Raw genomic sequence first — 19424 nt, forward strand, 5'->3', positions numbered from 1 at the left:
ACCGCCCCGCTGCACTGGCAAGCTGAGCGAGGTCCAGCCCTTGTAAGAAACACTTCCTGCTCCCCACCACGTGGTTTTGTTTCTCTGGCCCAACTTCCTAATACTAACTATAGCCAGACACTTATCGGTCCAGGGCAGGGCCTCCACTGCTGAGACCAGAGCACGCGCCATTCACAGGGAGATGGTCCGTCACCGCGACAGAACAGAGCTGCCTCCAGCTGTGCGATTGGGAGGACCATGGAAGCTCCTGGTGCCCACACTGCCACTCTGGGGTTTTCCTGGGGTTCTTTTGGGCTCTCTCTCCTTCCTCTAGCTTAGCCTCGTCACGGTCCTAAAAGAGAAGTCGTTCCTGCGAACTCCCAGATCTGCCCTAACTCCGTCACTTACTCCTGTCATCTCCCCACAGCTTACCTTTGAGCAGATGCTGGAGTGAGGACATGCACAGCTAGAGGCACACGCGCCCCTGCTCCCCATCATCTCCATGCTGACAGGGCAGGTGACACCACTATGCACAGTGCAGGGGTGTGGAAGGGTGCGGTTAGTGAGCCAACAACGTGCTCTGAATACCTCGCCCCAATAATCCCAGCTCTCTGTCCCCCACACCCGGGATTAGCTCGTCAGTAGGGACAGTGGTGGCTACTTCCACAGGCGGGGTGCTTGTTACCCTTCCACAGATGAACTCCCACACGCCTAAAGGGAGCCTCCATGATGGACACGACCCTCCCACCGAGTGTGCGAGAGACACTGGCCCAGAAGGCAACGAGTCATCACAGGCACGAGTGAGGAGTATTCAACTTGGGCTGATTCACAAAAAAAAGGTACGCGCGCTCTTGGCAGACACTTCTTTTATTTAGAAAATAAGTCTTCCCAACTGGCTCTGCTCCTGACAGAGAGACAGAGAGAGGTCTGGGCGAAGAGCCTGATCAGCAGCACTGTCCCCAACACCTGGTGGGAGAACGGGAACCAGCATCTTCCAGCCTCTCGGAGTCCACACATGTGCAGCCTCGGAGCAGAGCGTTTCTAGTGTGGCCACCCGCGGCCGTCCACTGCTTCTCACTGCAGGGCCGGGGAGGAAGAACACTTTCTCTAGTCGCACATATATATTTACTTTAATCATAGTTTAGAAATCAGCTCTTCCTCACTAAGATTTACAATAAAAATAAAATAATTTTCTCTGTAAACTATAGTAGAAAGTTTCAAGTGTCTTAAAAACTATCTTCCATAGAACGGAAAAAGGCTTTAGTGTCCTTTTTTGGGTGAAAGAAGACCCAAAGGTGCTGGGCGAGCTGCAATGCGTGTGGCTGGAGATCCGGTGGAAGCACTTTGCTGGAGGCTCAGGGGCTGGGAAAGCACAGAGCCACTGTCTCCGTCGGGCTCCTGTCATCTCCCCTCGGGCCCCCAGGATGCCTAGGGCTGCTCTGCTGTTGCCTGGTCCTTGGCGGCAGCAACGAGCTCTGCCAGAGTCGGGAAGCTTTTTATGTCCTTTGTCTGCAGGCCCAGTTTTTGTATCTGCAAAGGCCATGAGAACGAATTCAGTTACTGGGATTTAAACTGAATGTGAAAAAAAAAGACCCTCATAAAACATAAAAGAACATATTCACCCTTCCCTCTACTACATAACAGGGAGTTCCTTGAAGAATAGAATTTTAGAGTAAAGGATTTATTTACTGTAAAACTTTACTTTTGGGGTTAAACACTTGGCACCCCAAGAAGCCAATGTGTTCATTTACCTCCATCCATCAAATCAGAATCTAACAGAATCTAAGCCTCTTTTGTGAACTGGCCAAGAAAATTCACATTAAAAGAATTAACAAAGTGAACCATTTTTTAAGTGGAGAATTCTCAAAACAGGAGAGGCCTGTCTTAATTTTGTAACTTATCAGCAAGCAGCCGTTCCTCAGAATCTGATTAATTGAAAGTACTCTGGCACAGCAATCACTGTGAATCATTTTGGTCACCGAGAGAAGGCACACCGTGTCCCCAGTTCAGTTTAACAACAACAAAACAAAACACGCGCCATAAGGTCTGGAAAACTCTATCCTATGTCAGTATTTGTTAGTGCCGTGGCTCGTCCTGGGGACTGGGACAAGGACTGCCTTTTCTTTCCCTGCCTTCCCTCCCAACCCTCCTTCTTTCTTTTGCTTATTTGTTCTTTAAGCTTCTGTAACAAACTTCCTTGCTTATAAGAAGACTAAGTTTCTCTTGTGAAATAAACGTGGCAATGGACTTCTGCCAGGATATATCTCTAAATTCGCCTCAAAGTAGAGAGATTTAGATTTTCAGTGACAACCTGATGTGTAAAAGGTGGTTCTTAACAGAAAACCACACATCTTCTGATGGAAATGTTCTGATTTCACGTCTTTTTCTCTAGCAAAGGTCTGAGGATCTATCTTGAGGACCTTTATAAAGAAAACCTAAACAGTGTAAAGAGTCACTTTCTGAGCATCTGAAAGTTCTGAGACTCAAGGAGTCACCTCTGACTCAGAATGAAAGGCCTGCATGGAATCCTTACCTGCCTCCTACGCAAGGATATGTGTGCTAATAGTCATCCATACACTACACCTCTAAAAATCTGTGTTCTACGGAACACCTACAAGGAAGTTGTGCTCGGGTGGTTTCTCAAGTATCACACTGCAAAGTCAAGCGGCAAATGCTATTCTGGTTATTCTAAGCCAAACTAATATCCCAAAGACCAGGATCTAGCACAGATTTCCTATCAGGCACTTTCCGGGCAACGGACCAAGACATGATCCCTGTGAGCGCCACTCCAGTGGGCTTGATGGACATGAGCGCTGGTGACCACGCAGATGTCAACTGCACAAAAGACCAAGCCAACGGACTTGAAAAGCTGATTTTTGGTATTCTTCTGTCTTTTCTTTCTCGTAACTCCTAGGTGCAAATATTTTGACTTCGAGTATTTTAGGGCCCTGATCCCTTTTCCCAACACAAGGGAACAGCCTCACGGCCCTCAGCGCCACCTCTGGGCTCCTGTGAACCACCACGTGGCCCTCAGAATTTGGTTTCAGAGCCCCTGGAACCGATGACGGCTCATGGTTACCTGTTCCCCTAAGTACTCAACGTCCAAGGCCAACTGCAGCCGGATTTTGTCGTCGTCACTCATGCCGCCAGTGCTGGACCCGCCGGGGTTGGCGGGGGTGGTTTTCCGGGCTTGTTTTAGCCTTTTCAGGCTCTCTTCCATCTTCTTCACGGAGTACAGGACGTCGGACACGGTCTCATAGTACCTGGAGCACGAGAGGCATTTACAGGTGAAACACATGTTTGTGTGTAACACCAAATACACTAACTGGCATTGAGGACGAAAAAAAAGATATTTTTAAGATAAAAATTTACTTTCAATAAAAAATCAGCAATGGTAAATATTTAATGTTTCTTAAGATTGAAAGAAAAACAGGGCCTTGATTGCCTAGCACTGCATTCCCTCAGAACGTAAGAAATATATACTTGGATTTTGTTCAAAATTTTAGTCCTGGACACTAGGAGAAAATCTTGGGCCAAACTGTCTTTCTTATTTCAAGAGTGACCATCTATAGCTCATTCCCCAAATGCAAGTAACAGGTTCATCTGCAATCAGTTCTAGAAATACTTCATCTTTTAAAGAGTAAAAGCATTTCAAAATTTTAAATAAAACTAACTGGCTTTAAAATTTTCTCAATATACCATCCAAATTATAAATGAGTTACATTTTAACTTTGTTTAGAACCTGATTACTTGGCATGTTTACAAACACTATTATAATTCATTTTGACGTTCAAATTAACCCACAAATGCCACCTAACTTATAAGTAACTGAAATGAATAAAATACTATGGCAAAGTTAATAATTAAACAAAATTCAACAAAATGGAGTAACAGACTCTTTGACATAAGTCAACAGCATCTGGGGAAGAGCAGACAGAATGAGAAATGAAGAGGTATCCAACCAGTCATTCTGAAGACTTCCTCGTCTAAGGGCTGTAGGGTTTTAAATGCCAATCCTTTATCACTTGTAATTACTATTCTCTTCCCTGGTTATCATGGTCTACCCACTGGGAGACCTTTGATTATCTGGCATGACTGAGGCCATTTTGGACTGACAGAACCGAAAAGAGAAAGGATCTTAAAGGAAAACACGTGACTGGACTTACAGAACAGTGCCTGCAGGAGATGGTACCAAGGATAGTAAAAGGGAGGTGTGCCGGGGGGGGGGGGGGGGGGGGAGAATATGTCTGGGCCCCTGAAAGGGAGATGCCAGGACAGTGGGAGCCCAGCCAGGCTGGCTACATTCCCGGTAGAGCCTTGGGTGGGGGTGTGGCAAGCTCAGCTCAGCCATCCACACTGATGGGCAGAGACTCAGTGACTGCCCCACCTTGTCCAGCCATGGAGTGACAGGATGTTCTTACCACCTTGTCTACCTGCCACCCTCTGATGGTCTCAGTGATCTCTGACTCAGGGCCTGTCGAAGAAAGTCCAGAATAGTCTATGTTACGTTACTTACTTGTGAGTGCTCTCCGAGAGCGCGCCTTCTAACCACTGCTGAATTCTCGCGTGTTTGAGCTTGTCCTTGTGACCACTCTGAAGCTGGTAAAGGGGCCTCAGGGCACTGTCCACGTAAGAGGAAGCTGTCGTTGGCACCTCCTGCAATAATGGTGGTAGGGGTGAGAGATGCATAGAGAAAGAGAGTTATTCAAACCTCAAATTCAAAAGGATACTAGTCATGTGCCTTTTTTGATACACATACACCCTCCATCCCTTCCAAAAAGCAACACTAGTGCTGTCCCCAGAAAGACACCTGGAGAGCAAGAGGGAGCAGGGAGAGGCAGCAGGGAGGCAGCGTCTGGAGCCCGACTGGATCCAGGTGCTGTACCAGCCCCTGCTGGCTTCATTCCCCAGGGCGCTGCTTCCCACCACTTCACGTCCACACCGGCCACCCAGCAATCTCATTAAATTCCGGGTCTGATTCCGTGTGTGTGGCTGGGGGGCAAGGGCAGAGCTCTGAGATGTCTCTAACGAGCTCCTGCAAGGTGATGCTAATGCCGCCGTTCGAGAAGCAGGATCTAGGGTGAGCAATGTGACTTTCCTAACCCTGGTTTCTTCATCTGTAAGGACACGAGCACCCACTTTGCAGGACTGAGGGGAGTGGACATAAGGTGTTCAGCACAGCGTCTGCAAGCCCTCCTTCAGTAAGTACAACCCCGAGCGAGCAGAAAGGGCAAGGTGGCGGGTCACTAAAGAAAACGTAATGGGCACACAAACGAGGTCTGTCTCTCCCTCTTCTAAGTGGGGGCTTCAAGTCACACCAGAAAGAGGAAATTGGGTGACAGGGCGCTCTTGCTAGAAGTGATCATTCTACTGCATGTCAGATTTTAAAACGAAAAGAGAAGGCACAAAGGAGGTCCATTCAGTCTCAGCTCAGCCACGAAAAGCCACACACTACAGCCAGAACCCCGTGTCGGGCAGGCAGTGACGCCAACGTCACACAGCAGAGGCTGGCCCCACACTGGGCAGTTCTGCAACAAGTCCAGGGATTTCCCCAAACTGCACAATGTCTCAGCAGATTCTCACAGTTCCTGAGAATAACTTCAGTTGTAAACTGCCTAAAACCCAACTCCACAACTGGGGGGAAAAAACAGTGGGAAAATCAAGTGAGATCTAGCAAGAATGAAGTGCAAATGCATGAAAATGAGAGTTCAATTGGGAAAACTAAAACACCAGTAAAAATTAATTCCCCAAAGCACCAGTCCATAAAATCAGAAAAGAGGAGAATGCTGTATTTTTTTTTTAATGCTGTTAGGATTTCTTAATGCAGCTTTTCACACCGTGTCCAGTAGAACAGGGGAAAGCAGGTACTTCCAATGACAGGATGAAGGAACAAGGTAAATTCTAATTTTTCAAATATAGACACGAGACAAAAGCTCCCCACAAAGGTATAGCACTTAAAGTCTGCACTGCCTGAGTCTGACTCCCAAGGCTCCTGACGTCCGGGAGGAGTGCGTGTCACAGACACCATTTCTTCGCTGAGACAGACTGAGTCTGTGTTGGGCTCCCCTGCGAACCTACTCCTGCCCCTCCAGCTGGGCTTTGCTCCTGTGTATCTCCCCGCCTCACAATGTTTTCGGGGAACGGTGCTGACCTTGTTGGTTCTTCGGTAAAGCCGGGGAACCTCCAGGGCACTTTTCAGGTAACTGAAGCAAGACTCACTTAAGTCTTGGACGATCCTGGCGCTCAGGGCAGGCACGCAGGCTGCCAAGGACAGCTGCGAGTCCTCCAGGGCTGCTGCTGACACACAGACTGTGCTTAGTCACTCTCTCCAGTCAGATGTGACTTTTATTTTAAATACTGTCATAGTATTTAGACAATGTACAATAATAAAGTCAAATGACTAGAATTAGCAAAATTTCTCATTCAGGGAAGTTAAAATCATAGGCTAGCATAGAAGAGAAGAACAACTAAGGACTTATAGCTAACAAGAATGGTAGTTTAAATATATTCCACAGTCTCTAAAAATTTAAAATTATTTCTTATCCAAAGATTTGCTAAGTCTAAAGATTTGTTTTTACCTGAGATAGAAGAAAAATTCTTAAAGCCAATCATTTCCAGCTTGGGCTTGACTGTTTCCAAGAGTTCTGGAAGCTGAAATAAACACACACTTTACAACTCAGTTCCTTTTAAAATCAAAGGAAGGGGCACTTCCATTTGCATCTATGGTCTCTAGGATGCTGTCAATGAGTAACAAATGTAAACGCGGGACTTTAAGTAACTTGTGCTAAAAGAAAGCAAAATCCTTAATCAAACCTTCACAATAAAAGCACCCACTGTGGGAAACAGCAGTTTTGTGGCTATTAACAGACCCCGAGAATAAACATCATTTTCTATTCTGTGGCTCTTCTAAGTACCAAAAAACCTCAGATAAACACCATGTTTTTGCTCAAAGCATATGATATTTGTTTGAGCACCACAAAATATTTAAACTTGAAGAAAGCACAATTATGTAGCAGAGCATGTAAACACAAATTTACCCACAAAGCTTTCTTAATAAGAGCAAAAACATGGGGCACACACAGAAAACAGAGGAAAAAAACTTAATAGCTCAGTACTTGCAAAGTATAGCTGAAGAGTAAATGTTACCAAGAAATATTTAGGAACTTGATGAGAAATAATTAAAACCTAACCCACTCAAGATCGTGCCTGCACAGTAAGTTGAGCTAATGAAAAACCCAGTGGAGCACAGCTTGAGCTGAGCTTGGATATTACTACCAGGAAAGCTGCACGGGCGCCAGGGTAACGCGCTCCGAGACCAGGCTGGGAGGAGGGGGGAGAGCGCGCTGCCAGGGGAGATGCACGAGGTATTCTCTTGAGGCGCCTGGGCCCCGTGAGTCTGAGCCCCTGGGCAGATGGCGTCAGGCCTTTGCACACTCTGAGGAGACGCTGCCCTGAGCACAGGCATTCTGGGATGCTGGCTTACCTGCTCCTGAAGCCTGTCCAGGTCGGCGACCACGTACACGAGCTGAGTGCTAGTTATGGAAGCTGTGGCCTTTGTCTCGGAAGGACCACTTCCTGGGTCTTCACTGTTTCCTTGGGTAATGGAAGAGTCTTTGCTACCAGTTACCAAAGGTTTTTTAACATCCTTGGCACTTTCATTAGAGATGGGCCTGAGTAAAAGCTGCAAAAGGATTTCAATGTTTAAATACTTTTCCACCAGCAAGATACATGAGCATTTACATACGTGGGTCAGCAAGTCACTATAAAATGCCAGATGTCTAGTCTCTGTGAAGGTTACTAATGAAAGTACCACATCATCTCCAGACAGGTGTGAAGGACTCAGAGAAGCAAGGACAAACCTCAAGCCCCCGGATGTTACCCTCCCTGAACTCATGTCTAATTTCTGGAGCTTAAAAGTAATAGGCAAGCGCAAAACAATAGGTCCCTAAACCAAAGGCAAACTAATTTCTGGAACATCACAGGTTTTAAAGATTAATTAACTAAATTAGGTAAATAATTCACTGAGTTTACTTAATAAATTTATCATAATATAATATTTAAAAAATCAAAATTCACCCCTCATTATTCTTCAAATAATACAAACAAAAGTGTTCTTTGCATTATGTGTTGTTAGAAGGGGAAAACCGAAGAGACGTACTAGCATCAGGAAAAGAATGAAATAATCAATGTTCAAGGCAAAATAATTTATTAGAGATATAAGAATTATTGGCTAGCAAAAAAACTGCACAGCTTAGCAAGCCCAGACCTAACTAAAGAACCGTACAGCCCCACCTTGTCCCAGGAGTCACACAGCACCCGTGTCCTGGGAGTCCTACAGCCCCGCTCTGTCCCAGGAGTCGCGTACAGCCCCGTTGCGTCCTGGGAACCACACAGCAGCCCCCCTCCCCGGGTCCCACTTAGCTTAACCTTAGCGCACTTAGCTTAATGTATCTTTAAAGCCACCCGACCGGCCCTCACCTCGTTGACAAACACGGAGTACCGCGCCAAAACCTGCAGGGAGAGTCTCCACAGGCGGTGTGCCAGCGACGGCAGGAACATCTGTTCCGACCAACACCTCTGAAGGCTGCTCCATGTTCTATGAGAAGCCAACAGGCAGTAAGAGCTTCCAGCTAGAGGAAGAGCACACGTGGAAGGGGTCTCAGTCAATTAAGGGCCGCAATCTAATATTCTCAATGTATAACTCGAGAGTGAAGAAAGTGGCATTCTGAAGAACTCTAGGTGGTCAGCGAAGCTGTCAGTGAAGGTGACATGCATGACCAGGTGGCCATAACCCATGTCACTATAACATCTCTCACGGCGACGCATTTTCTGATTTTACATGATTCCACCTCCCAGGCGTTAGATAAATATTAAACATACACAGCATTCAGAAGTAACTTGTTAATACAAACTTTATACAAAATCAACAAAACATGAGTCAAGGTGGCCGTCACTTGCAAGTGTCTAAACTTTGGTTTTGAATCTGTCCTGTTCCACTTGTCACCTTCTCTTCCTGAACCTGAATACACTATTTGTACAGGAAGTTAACTGCATATTAGCATTTTTGGCAAAGAGATGAAAACTAACCTTAAGGCTAGGAGAATAAAGGGCAGAAATTAGAGTGTGGCAGCCTAGACACCCATGTGGCTGTAGACACAGCCCATGTTCTGTGAGTGGCCACTAGGAATGACCACAACACAACCAGACTGCTGAGGCTGTCAGGAGTGCACATGTCTGAGAAGTCTGCACACCTACCACTGCCACCTGTCCTATGTCCCAGAACTGGTGCCCAGTGCTCTAGAGGCCCCAGCCCCAGCTGTGAGTCACCCCAAGGAGGCAAGGGCAGCTCTGATCCAGGGAGGAAGCAGCTCGTAGCCTGGCGCACCAGGAGCTGTGTGCCCTTGACGTGTGATATTCAGAAACAAAATGAGGTCTGCCTCCTATCCTACTAAAGCAGCCTCTCAGCATCTCTACAAAGCAGGAGACTGTAGAGACCAAAACATCTTAGTTTTTTTTGTTTAAAAAAAAAAAGACGTTAAAGTCAGTCTTTGAGGTCTGACTTACTGTGACAGGAAAGGGAGAAAGGACGCTTGGGTATTAGGGTCTAGATGACTTGGTGAGCTCAATGCACTCACTCAGTGGCACCCCATCATTTACCACTTTGAGGAAGTTACCTGGAGCGTCTTCCAGTACATCTGTCAGTGCTGCTTCTAAGGATCCTGCTATTTCTCTAAATCTGGGATAGAAACAAGAGCTCAAATTAGTGTCTCTGCTGCTGCCAGATGCCTCTTCCTGTCTATCCTCCGTTCTTCCTAAGTACCAAGCCCTTCCTCTACCTGTGGGCCACGTGGGCAGCTGAGTAACAGCCCGAAGATGCCCAGGTTCTATCCCTGGAGCCTGGGACTATGACCTTACAGGGCACGGGGGGCTTTGTAGATGGGACTAAATGAGGGACCTTGAGGTGAGGGCAGGATCCTGGATTATCTGGGTACATAACGTGCTCCTTATAAGACAAAGGTGGAGGGGGAATGGAAGACCTAGAGGAACAATGTGACGTGATACAGGATTAGGGGGAAAGGCGGTGCACCAATCAGAGCTCCAGTTTCCTTTGTAATTCCTACAACAACTGCAAGTAGCAACAGTCCAAGTACATGCTATCAGATTCAGAGCTGCTCTTCCAAACCCCTCAGCACGTGCACTTCATCCAACAAGTATTAGGGTGACAGGTGATGATGCTGTGTCACTGTAGGTCCATCTGTGTCACAAACACCCCACTCTGGTGAGGGGTGTTGGTAATGGGGAGGCTGTGCGTGTGGGGGGTCAGGGGGCCTTCAGGCTGGCTCCACAGTATGCAGAAAGCTTTCACTAAAGTGGCAGTGGCACTTAATCCTTGTTGAGGTGGCTCCTGTGGACCTGTGTCCTTGTACAGGATCTTAGGCCCCCTACAAAGATTTTACAGCAGTGTACTTTGAAGACTATTGGCTGGATCTGGGAAAGCTGTCGCCTTCTGAATGTGCAGTGCTGGGGGCACAGGCTTCTCTGTGCTGAATCAGGTCAGTGGCTGACGGACTGGGATGTCATCTGTGTGCTCAGAACTGAGGTGCTGTGAGCTGGTTTCCCACAGCTTCCTGTCTGCCCCATGGAAAGAGAGGACTCTCTGACTGCCGAGTGAAGCTTACGAAAGGCTCGGCTCTCCAAGTGGCAGTGAGAGGCACAGAAGGAAAAACTGACAGAGAAATAAGACAAGAGAAGAGAGCACTGGAGACTAGTCCCCGAATGGCAGCAAAGGAAGCAGTGACCCTGAGCACAAAGAAGAGAAGGGACAGGGATAGCTCTGCACCTGGGAAGCAAATCAGCATCAGCACCTCAACCTCAGACCCCCAACTCCAAAATTTATACAAATACAGGAGTAACCTCCAATACAGAACAAGCCTGAACAGGTGTGACTCAGTAGTGACAGAGACATGGGATGCAAAGTTGCCTGCACATTTATGATGATTCTGAAAAACCCACAGATGAGAAAGTACAAGAAACAAATGCAGCAGACTCCCGGTGTCGGGCAGTCCACACAGACATCCTTACTGTGACCAAGTGGAAGAATCTGTGAAAATAAAACTTCCTCAGTACCTAACACAGCCTTGCTGCCGCCCCCCCCCAGCAAGCGCCTGGCATCCAGAAGTGCAGGTTATGTTGGCTTAAACATCTTGGAAAATGGCAAAGGCGAGAGATGACACCTGGAGAAACCTGAAGGGTGTGCTGTAGTTTTCACATGTATGTGGAATGTCATTTTGGTCTTGATAGAAATTTGTAAGAAAGGCAACTCCAAACACAAACATGTCAAAATTCTTAAATTTGGGTTTGAGGAAAGTCTCTATAGGCATATTCTTCCATGCATGCCACAGGTCTACAAGGACACAAAAGTACCAATCTAAAAATGGAAAGGTAATAACAATAGTTACAGGTATCACTACAAAACAAGAACAGCCCTGCAGCATCAGAAACACTGTGGGGCACATCTCTGTTGTGTGCACGTGTGCTTGAGGAAGGGGAGGGAGAGAAAGCACAGTCATCCTGTGTAGATTCCACACCATCAAGGCGGAAGCAGATTCACCATGCATGGAACAGAGTATGTACAGTATATACCAGCAAACGTTCTGGGAGCATAAAATATTCTGGAAAGATTTCAACTCAAACAAACCTAAAATTTAGCCTTTGTCATTTAAGGGGTTAACACCACAGTGTCCAGGAAGCCATGGACCCAGTACAATTTGAGACTGTTTTGGTCATATATGCATTTATTTCCTTCCCATGAGAAACTAAATCCTGAACCTACTTTCAATACTCTTGTAAGAAGAGATGAAATGCAGACACAGTAGCGTGTCAGAACAGTGAGGGGACTCATGTTCACAGAATGGTGTTGGGGGCTGGGGTGTATGCACAGTCAGATGCAGGCATACACACCTACTACTAAGAATGCAATAGGGCTACTCCTCCTTAGCGACATGTCAAACAGTCCCACCCACTGGTTTTCAGGCTTCCTTTAAATGACCCTAAAGTGAGTCAGATAACAGTGCAACTCTGACCCCAGCCATGTTTGCAGAACTTTCTGTCATAATTCAGGGTAAACAATCCAACACCTGATAAAAATCAATAGGAGAGTCCTACAAAGCATTACTTGTGTTTATTTTTTAAATGGAAAAACAAATACATTGAGAACTAGTTCCGTATCTGAAAAATAATTTTTAAAAATTTCATTAATTTTAAACAAAACAGTTTACAAAGAAAAGTTAAGCAACCCCTCGTATGCTTAAGGCTAAACTTTGGTGAATGTAAAAAAGTCAGGAAACTGGCTGAGTCTCAGCGTACTTCCCGGCTCAGCCACCAACTCTGAGGCCCTGGAGTGAGAAGAGCACCAGCTGAGGCAAGGCTGGGCCGTCCCTGTGGGGCTCACCTGGCAGAGCCCAGAGCTTGGGGCTGGGCACAGCTCAGGGCAGCTCCAGGGCGTGGGTGACAGTGCAGGATTACTAAGCATGGGGTCATGTGGTCTGGGGCAAGGGACTAGAAAAGAGGAGTGTGCAGGCAGCAGACAGGAGGACGGGCTGTGGTGGCATCCAAAGCAATCTAACTCCAAATGTGGACTACGAAAGAAACGGTCAAATCCAAACAGCATTTCTCGATTGCAGTCTTATCCTGTAAAATGATGCTTCACTGTTTTTAAACTCTGCTCATGAATCAAAAGGGCTTCTTGCCCTGGTTGGATGCTGATTATCAAATATTTCCAATGCAGTCCATGAATACCTCAGATGAACAAATCCATTCCCTACCAAAGACAAGCTACAAGATGATGTAACCCAGGAAAGCTAAGCATAAAACACAGGACTATGACCATATGTTAAAGTGCACTGTACTAACTTTCTGAAAGCTGTGACTTCATTACTGAAGATGATTTCATACACTCGCAATCAGGGCAGGCAATTATAATCAAGGTACCTGATTCTTAACACATTTCACTCTGCTAATTCTTCCTCAGAACTCTGGGGAAAAGGGCTGCATCACAATTAACAAAAGCATCCAAAAATTTAAACAAAAAGCCTATGATTCTTTAAAAAGCATTTCAACATAATGCCAGTCTATGGAGGAGCTTACCATGACCTCATTCAAGACAATCTACAAAGATGGCTGTTATCATCAATTTTTTCTAGTGGAACATATGTTGTTATGGGTTTATCATAAAGTTCCCCAAGTATTTTATAGACCACTTACTGACACAGGCGACAGCATCAGAATATCCAGAAGGAAAGTGGTACCGTTTTCCAGAAGAGAGAGAACACATGTCACAAAGATTATAAAGGAAGCCAAGGTGACAGCTAGGGTTCTCATAAACTAGAACACAGAACCAACTGCAAAGAATACCTAACGCTATACTTATGGGGATACAATGTTTGCCCTCTGAGGGCAAACAATGTTACAGACGAGCAAAACCAACAGATGTGGGACAGTCCACTATTTGAGGCAGGTGACAAGATGGGGACAATGGCAAGAAAGAGCTGTGATCTCATTCTTCCTTTCTCTCTCCCACAATGAATGAGAGGATGCGTGGGAATGAAGCTGGGCTTGGAGTCCAACTTGCTCCAAGCCTAGTGTTCTCAGCTCTCCAATTACCAAAAGATAAAGCTTGTCCTTTTTGTCATACAAGCCATAATTTTGGCAATCATGATATTTCTTGTACACTTTAAATTTTATTTCCCAAAGAACAGTATGATGATCACAAAGAAGAGGCTATTAATTGGGGACAACATCCTTGTCTGTTATTCAAGGTCTATTTTTAGAAAGGCGGAGGTGAGATGTGAGTAAATCACTGACCTTATTTGAAAATAAACCGGCAAGTTCCACTTATTATTGAAGCTGTGATAGGCAGGATGTGCTCTCAGTCTTTTCACACTGGCCTGTGATCCACACTGCCGTTCAAATGTTCTCACAAAATCCATACTTATGGTGTACTTCTAAAATAAGAAATAGGTGGCATTTTCATTGTACACTAACCAGAATTGGGAGCATATACTAAAAACTGTAATCCAGATAAAGGAGGTCAGCACACAGAATCAGTGTCTAGAGCTGACAGGCACCTGAAGGGATCTTCCTTCAAGGTCCCCACTTAGACAGGCAATGCCCAAAGTGGTTCCACCCCATGCTCAAGGTCTTTCGTGGCAAGTCCACCCAGAAACCCAGGTATGCTAGACCCAGTGCTCTTTAAGTGACTGTTCTCATATTCTAAGGCAGCCCTAACCCAGTCCACTGGAGCTGGACGAGACGGTAGATTAAGCAGTATAACTTTCATCACCTCTCCAGGAGGAGAAGTGGAAAATTTTAAAATGGAAAGAACTGAACCATGTGAGTACTTACATCATTTTTATGGATGAGACAGCACAAAAAGTGAGGGGGATCTAAAAGCAACAGCTAACACTTAACATTTACCATCTACATACTGTTCTTAAAATTGTATTATTTCGTTTAACCCACAAAACTACCCTATAAAGCAACTACTATTATTATCCCCAACTCCTCCCCGCCACACAATTTAACAGATGATGTTCCCTCTTCTGTTTCGGCTCAGAATTTGCCCAAAGACAAAGTGAGGAAATAGAGGAAACAGAACCCTAGTCAGTCAGCAGAGCAAAACCAGTGCTGTTGTAAAGGGTATGCTATCCCCCAGGCTCCCAGGCTCTAGGGAGAACACTGCTGGACTTTCCACATATTCCCAATTCTGAGGGGCTCAATTCTGAGTCACCAAACCATTCACTTCAATATGCTGAGGTCTGTGCTTCGACAGAAATTTTAGTGCAGTAAACACTACAGGTTTTAAATTTCTTTTAACTGGTTCTGAGCAACACTTGTGGAATTCCCTGAGTATTGTCAGGTGTGTAGAGTTGAGACAAAGAGAGTTATTTCATCTTTTAGGATGAACTGATACCTCCGCTTATGATGGATGCTAGCAGAACACAAGAACATTTTCCTCTTCATGAGAAGCACGCCCCATTCAAGCTGAAAGCACTTCTTGAAAGAAATAGGTGCCTGCTGGAAACCATGCCCATAAACATTAAGTACTGGTTTAGAATTCTAAAGTCGAACTTCTGTCAGAAAGCTTCATTTCTGAGCTGAAACATCTCCGAGCTTAATGTGATCAATATGATTCTCTATGGAGTACAGCAAAATGTAGAGGGTCTTAAATTGCAAATGCTTAAGACCATTATTTCACTCTGCTTATGGTATCTATTTTTAAAAATCCTACTTTTAAAATCACAAAAATCATTGTCAATGTATGATGACATGGGGCAATTAACCAAGAGAACAGATAAGTGATATTTCTGGGACAATAAAGCTCTACCAGGCCCCAGACTCAAACCCCTCTTACCTTGTGCCTCTCTACACTTTAAAAATAATCAAATTCATCAGGCAGATTAGAAAGAGAAGCAAAGAGAACTTCTAGAAATGAAAATTAGGATAATCAAAATTGTAAACAATGTTCAGATGATAAAACAGTTTAGACACAAATTAAGGAGGAATTAGTAAACTAGAAGACAGGTCCTGAGAAATTATCCAGAATGCAGCACAGAGACAGATAAAAAAAAAATAAAACTACATTTAGGAAACATAAAGTTTTAAAGTGAGGAGGTCTCATCAGAGTTCTAGAAGGAAATAACAGAAGAATGGGAGGGAAGCACAACTGAAGAAATAATGGATAAAAATGTTCCAGGATTTATACAGGACACCAATCCTCAGATTCAGGAAATCCAATAAATCCCAAATACAATAAATAAGAAGCAGCTCATACTAGACATATTATAATAAAACAGCACACCAAAGTCAAAGAGGAGATTTTAAGAGCAGTCGGAGAAAAAAAGGCATTAACTACAAAGAAACAACAATTAGGTTAACAGCTAATTTCAAAACAGAAGTCAAAAGACAATACCTAAGTGCAGAGAATCTATTTCCAGCAAAACTACTTTTCAAATATAAAAGTGATAAGGTTATTTTCAAACAAAAACTAAGGATTTACTATAAAAAATCAAGTTTATTATCAACAGATCCTTACTAAAAAGTCTTCTAGCATGAATTTCAGGAAGAAGAAAAATGATCCAAGAAGGTAGGTCAATATCCGAGAAGGAACAGCATCCAGGGAAAAGGATTTATCACTTGTAGGAGTGATAAATGACGACTCTGGGAGGATAACCACCGTATAAAACAATAAAAATCACGCCTATTTTGCCCTGACTGGTGTTGCTCAATGGTTAGAGCACTGGCCCATGCATCAAAGGGTCACGGGTTCCATTCCCTTCAGTCAAGGGCATGTACCTGGGTTGCAGGTTTGATCCTGGGCCCTAGCTGGGTGTGTGCAGAAGGCAATGGATCGATGTGTTTCTTGCACATCGATGTTTCTCTCTCTCTCCCTCGTCTACTCTCTCTAAAAATCAATGGAAAAAATATCCTTAGGTGAGGATGAACAAAACAAACAAAACAAAAAAATCATGCCTATTTTTTGGGCTAAAGAAATAAAAAAATAACATATACTATGAAATGGGGTGACTAACATTAAAGTGCTCTAAGTTTCCTATACTGTTCAAGAGGCTGAAGAACACCAGCAAACTTCAGATTCTGTAACCACTAAGGTTACTTAATATACACAGAAATAAATGGCAGAACTTCCAAATTAGTAGAGGGGAAAACACAAAATAAAGGAGCAAAACAAATTCCCCAAAAATCCAAAATACAAAGATGGTGAAAAAAGGACAGAGAAGAAAAAGGAAGTGTGACGAACAGGAAGTACGAAGTAAGACCCTAACGTATCAGTAACTATGGTCATTACAAATTAACAAGTTACCTAATTAAACGACAAAGATTGTCATATTGAATCCAGGGAAGGAGAAGGAAGAGAGGCACCAAGAGGCTGATGAGAAGGAGAGCTGGGCGGGAATCCAGGCCACTGGCCCCAGAGCCTATCTTTCCCTACGACGCTGTACTGCCTTTAACACATCGTACGACAACAACGAAATATATAAGTTTACTTTTAAAATCTAAACCGTGAAATCTTATAAATGATAATGTGATTTAAAAAAACCACAAACAAAACATTAGGGCCTCCTACTCTTTTAAACTATGCAGGACTATTATACACTATATTTTAAAATTCAATCAGTAATTTTTGTTTTCCTTCAAAATTATAAAGTATACAAATTTAACTTTTCATGGACAACTGCAAAGAGATGGGCTTTTAATGGTTCTAAGATCTTTTTTTAAAAAATTAGAAAATAATGTTCATATCTAGTCACAACTGTGTCTAGGCTGAATTTTACTTTACATTCTAAAATTAAAATATTCTCATTCCCGAACGTATCGTGGACTGTTACATGGATAAAGCAATGTGTGTGTTTTAAGGTACATGTTCACTGAGCAATTCAAATTTTAATTTTTAACCACCCACAGAACTAAACCAGAAGAGACCGTGGCTGATTATTCTCAAGCCTCAGGTATACATCTTCAAGGGTCAAAACAAAGGAGGGAAAGATACCTCATGAAATGCGTCAGGATCTCCAGGATTAAACAGCGAGGGCAAGTTCTCTTCTAATCCTCGTACTATTTCTGGCCAGACAGAATTCACCAAAAAATCATATCCAGGAACAGTGTTGCCTTTTTCACTGTAATGTAAGAGCAAAATTGCAGTCAAATACATCATAATCTTCTACTTACAAAGAACAAAATTCCACTGTGGTGCTTTTACTAGAAGTTCCTCAGCCTAAAACTTATTTCAACTCTGTTTTTTAAAAAAACTATCAGTTTGTTTCTATACCCAAATTTCTATTTCACTCCTTGAACTCAGCCTCACCTTGAACCTGACACATTCTCTGTATCTGTCACACAGTAGAGCGGGCTGCGTCAAGGAGGAGGCAAAACAATTTCCTCCCTTAAAGTAGGACACCACATCTGTGCTCTGTCTTAGTAAAGGAGCAGTCTGATAGCACAAAAAAGCAATCTTTGCATTCAACCTTAATACCACTAACCCTAAAGCACTGTGTTATGCTAATTTACTAACAGCTCTGTGATTATTAAACTATCTCTAAGACTACCTCTTGTTCTAAAATTCTATGACTATGTCACGTAAAATCTTGATCACAAATCTTGTTACGAAAAACTGGTAACATTAATGTTTTCTTTTCTGGGCATGCTTTATTCTGCAACATTCAGTAAAAGGTCGGACTCTGGATTTCTAATTCACAAACTCAGAGGAGAGGCAACACTGGGATAAAAGCATGTCCACAGGTGGGGTTGGAAGAGCCGAGGAGGGTAACGAGGATGCTGCTTCCAACTAACCAAACCCACATATCGATATCTATTATATACTTTTAATCATGTAAGGACCAGCTCTATGAAGGTATCTGGGCATGGAAAGAACAAAACTGAGGATTTTAAAACTATGAATGCACATAAGAACATTAAATTATAAGATCTCCTCATCCCGAAAGTATCTAATGAAAGCCCCAAAGAGAAATTTAAACCTGCAAGATGAACAATGGAAACAGATGGCTAACCAGAAAAGTCATCCATTCTTCTTGGAAGAGAAAGCCTGAATCAGTGTCACGGGCACTGCCAATTATAAAGTGCATCGAGGGCAATGCAGGAAAAAGGAAAAGCAGGGAAACACCAAGCATCGGAAACCTAAAGGCAGGAGCTGAGCGAGGGAAGGCCAAGGGCAACCTAGAGATGGGGCTCTAAGCAAAGAAGGATGACCGACCAAGGGTACGATACAATTCCTCCCATCCTGAGGCTTCCATGTGAATCCTGCCACACTGACAACTGGGGACAAGAACTTACAGAGCTCTGAAACCTGACATCCAGGACCAGGACCAGCCTCATCAAATGTAATGGCCGGCTGTTTCACAAATGTGGCTCCTTTCATTTTATGTCATAAATTCTACTAAATTCTTACCTCTAATCCAAATGATCTAAACAGAAGTCACAAAACTAGGCTTCATCTAAAACCATGTAGGGAAAACAGAGAGAGTACTTTAGAAGTCAAGCAGTGTGTTCATTACCCTACCTTTTCTTTTTAAAGAATGAAAATTCGAGACTAAATATATTGCTTACCCCATGAAAATAGAGATCTTATTTGCCTTTCTAATGCTGAAAATACTAAATTAATTTTTGTTTTTGTAAATACTGGGTAGTTACTATCTTCAAGACACTGTAGCAGGAGGTGGAGGAGGTGGAGGCAGTGCAGGAGGTGAGCACACCGTAAAGATGGAAATTAGTCCTCAACAGAAGTGGAAGTGACATGTAATGGAATCCAGAGGACATGGTCAACTCTGAATGTCAGGACAAAAAGACAGTCTCTTGAAGGAAGTGGTACCTGAGCTGGATCTTCCTGTGGAGTGACGGCCAACAGAAAGGCA

At 43.9% G+C, this 19424-nt stretch overlaps 1 protein-coding gene across 2 annotated transcripts in view; it reads right to left on the reverse strand.

The window, feature by feature from the left end:
- Nucleotides 1-828: 828 nt before the first annotated feature.
- Nucleotides 829-19424, reverse strand: part of COG2 (component of oligomeric golgi complex 2) — a 35612-nt gene continuing 17016 nt past the window's right edge. For both annotated transcript variants that reach the window (XM_016196024.2, XM_016196025.2), the window contains exons 9-18: nucleotides 17546-17672; nucleotides 13843-13982; nucleotides 9654-9715; nucleotides 8458-8609; nucleotides 7463-7660; nucleotides 6558-6630; nucleotides 6131-6273; nucleotides 4496-4635; nucleotides 3059-3242; nucleotides 829-1509 (exon numbers count right to left, since the gene is read on the reverse strand). In XM_016196024.2, the coding sequence (XP_016051510.2) occupies nucleotides 1408-1509; nucleotides 3059-3242; nucleotides 4496-4635; nucleotides 6131-6273; nucleotides 6558-6630; nucleotides 7463-7660; nucleotides 8458-8609; nucleotides 9654-9715; nucleotides 13843-13982; nucleotides 17546-17672 (1321 nt within the window). In that variant the 3' untranslated portion in view covers nucleotides 829-1407. The remainder of the gene's footprint in view (nucleotides 1510-3058; nucleotides 3243-4495; nucleotides 4636-6130; nucleotides 6274-6557; nucleotides 6631-7462; nucleotides 7661-8457; nucleotides 8610-9653; nucleotides 9716-13842; nucleotides 13983-17545; nucleotides 17673-19424) is intronic.

This window comes from Miniopterus natalensis, chromosome 21 (genome assembly GCF_054644295.1).
Source record: "Miniopterus natalensis isolate mMinNat1 chromosome 21, mMinNat1.hap1, whole genome shotgun sequence".
Lineage (NCBI taxonomy): Eukaryota > Metazoa > Chordata > Mammalia > Chiroptera > Miniopteridae > Miniopterus > Miniopterus natalensis.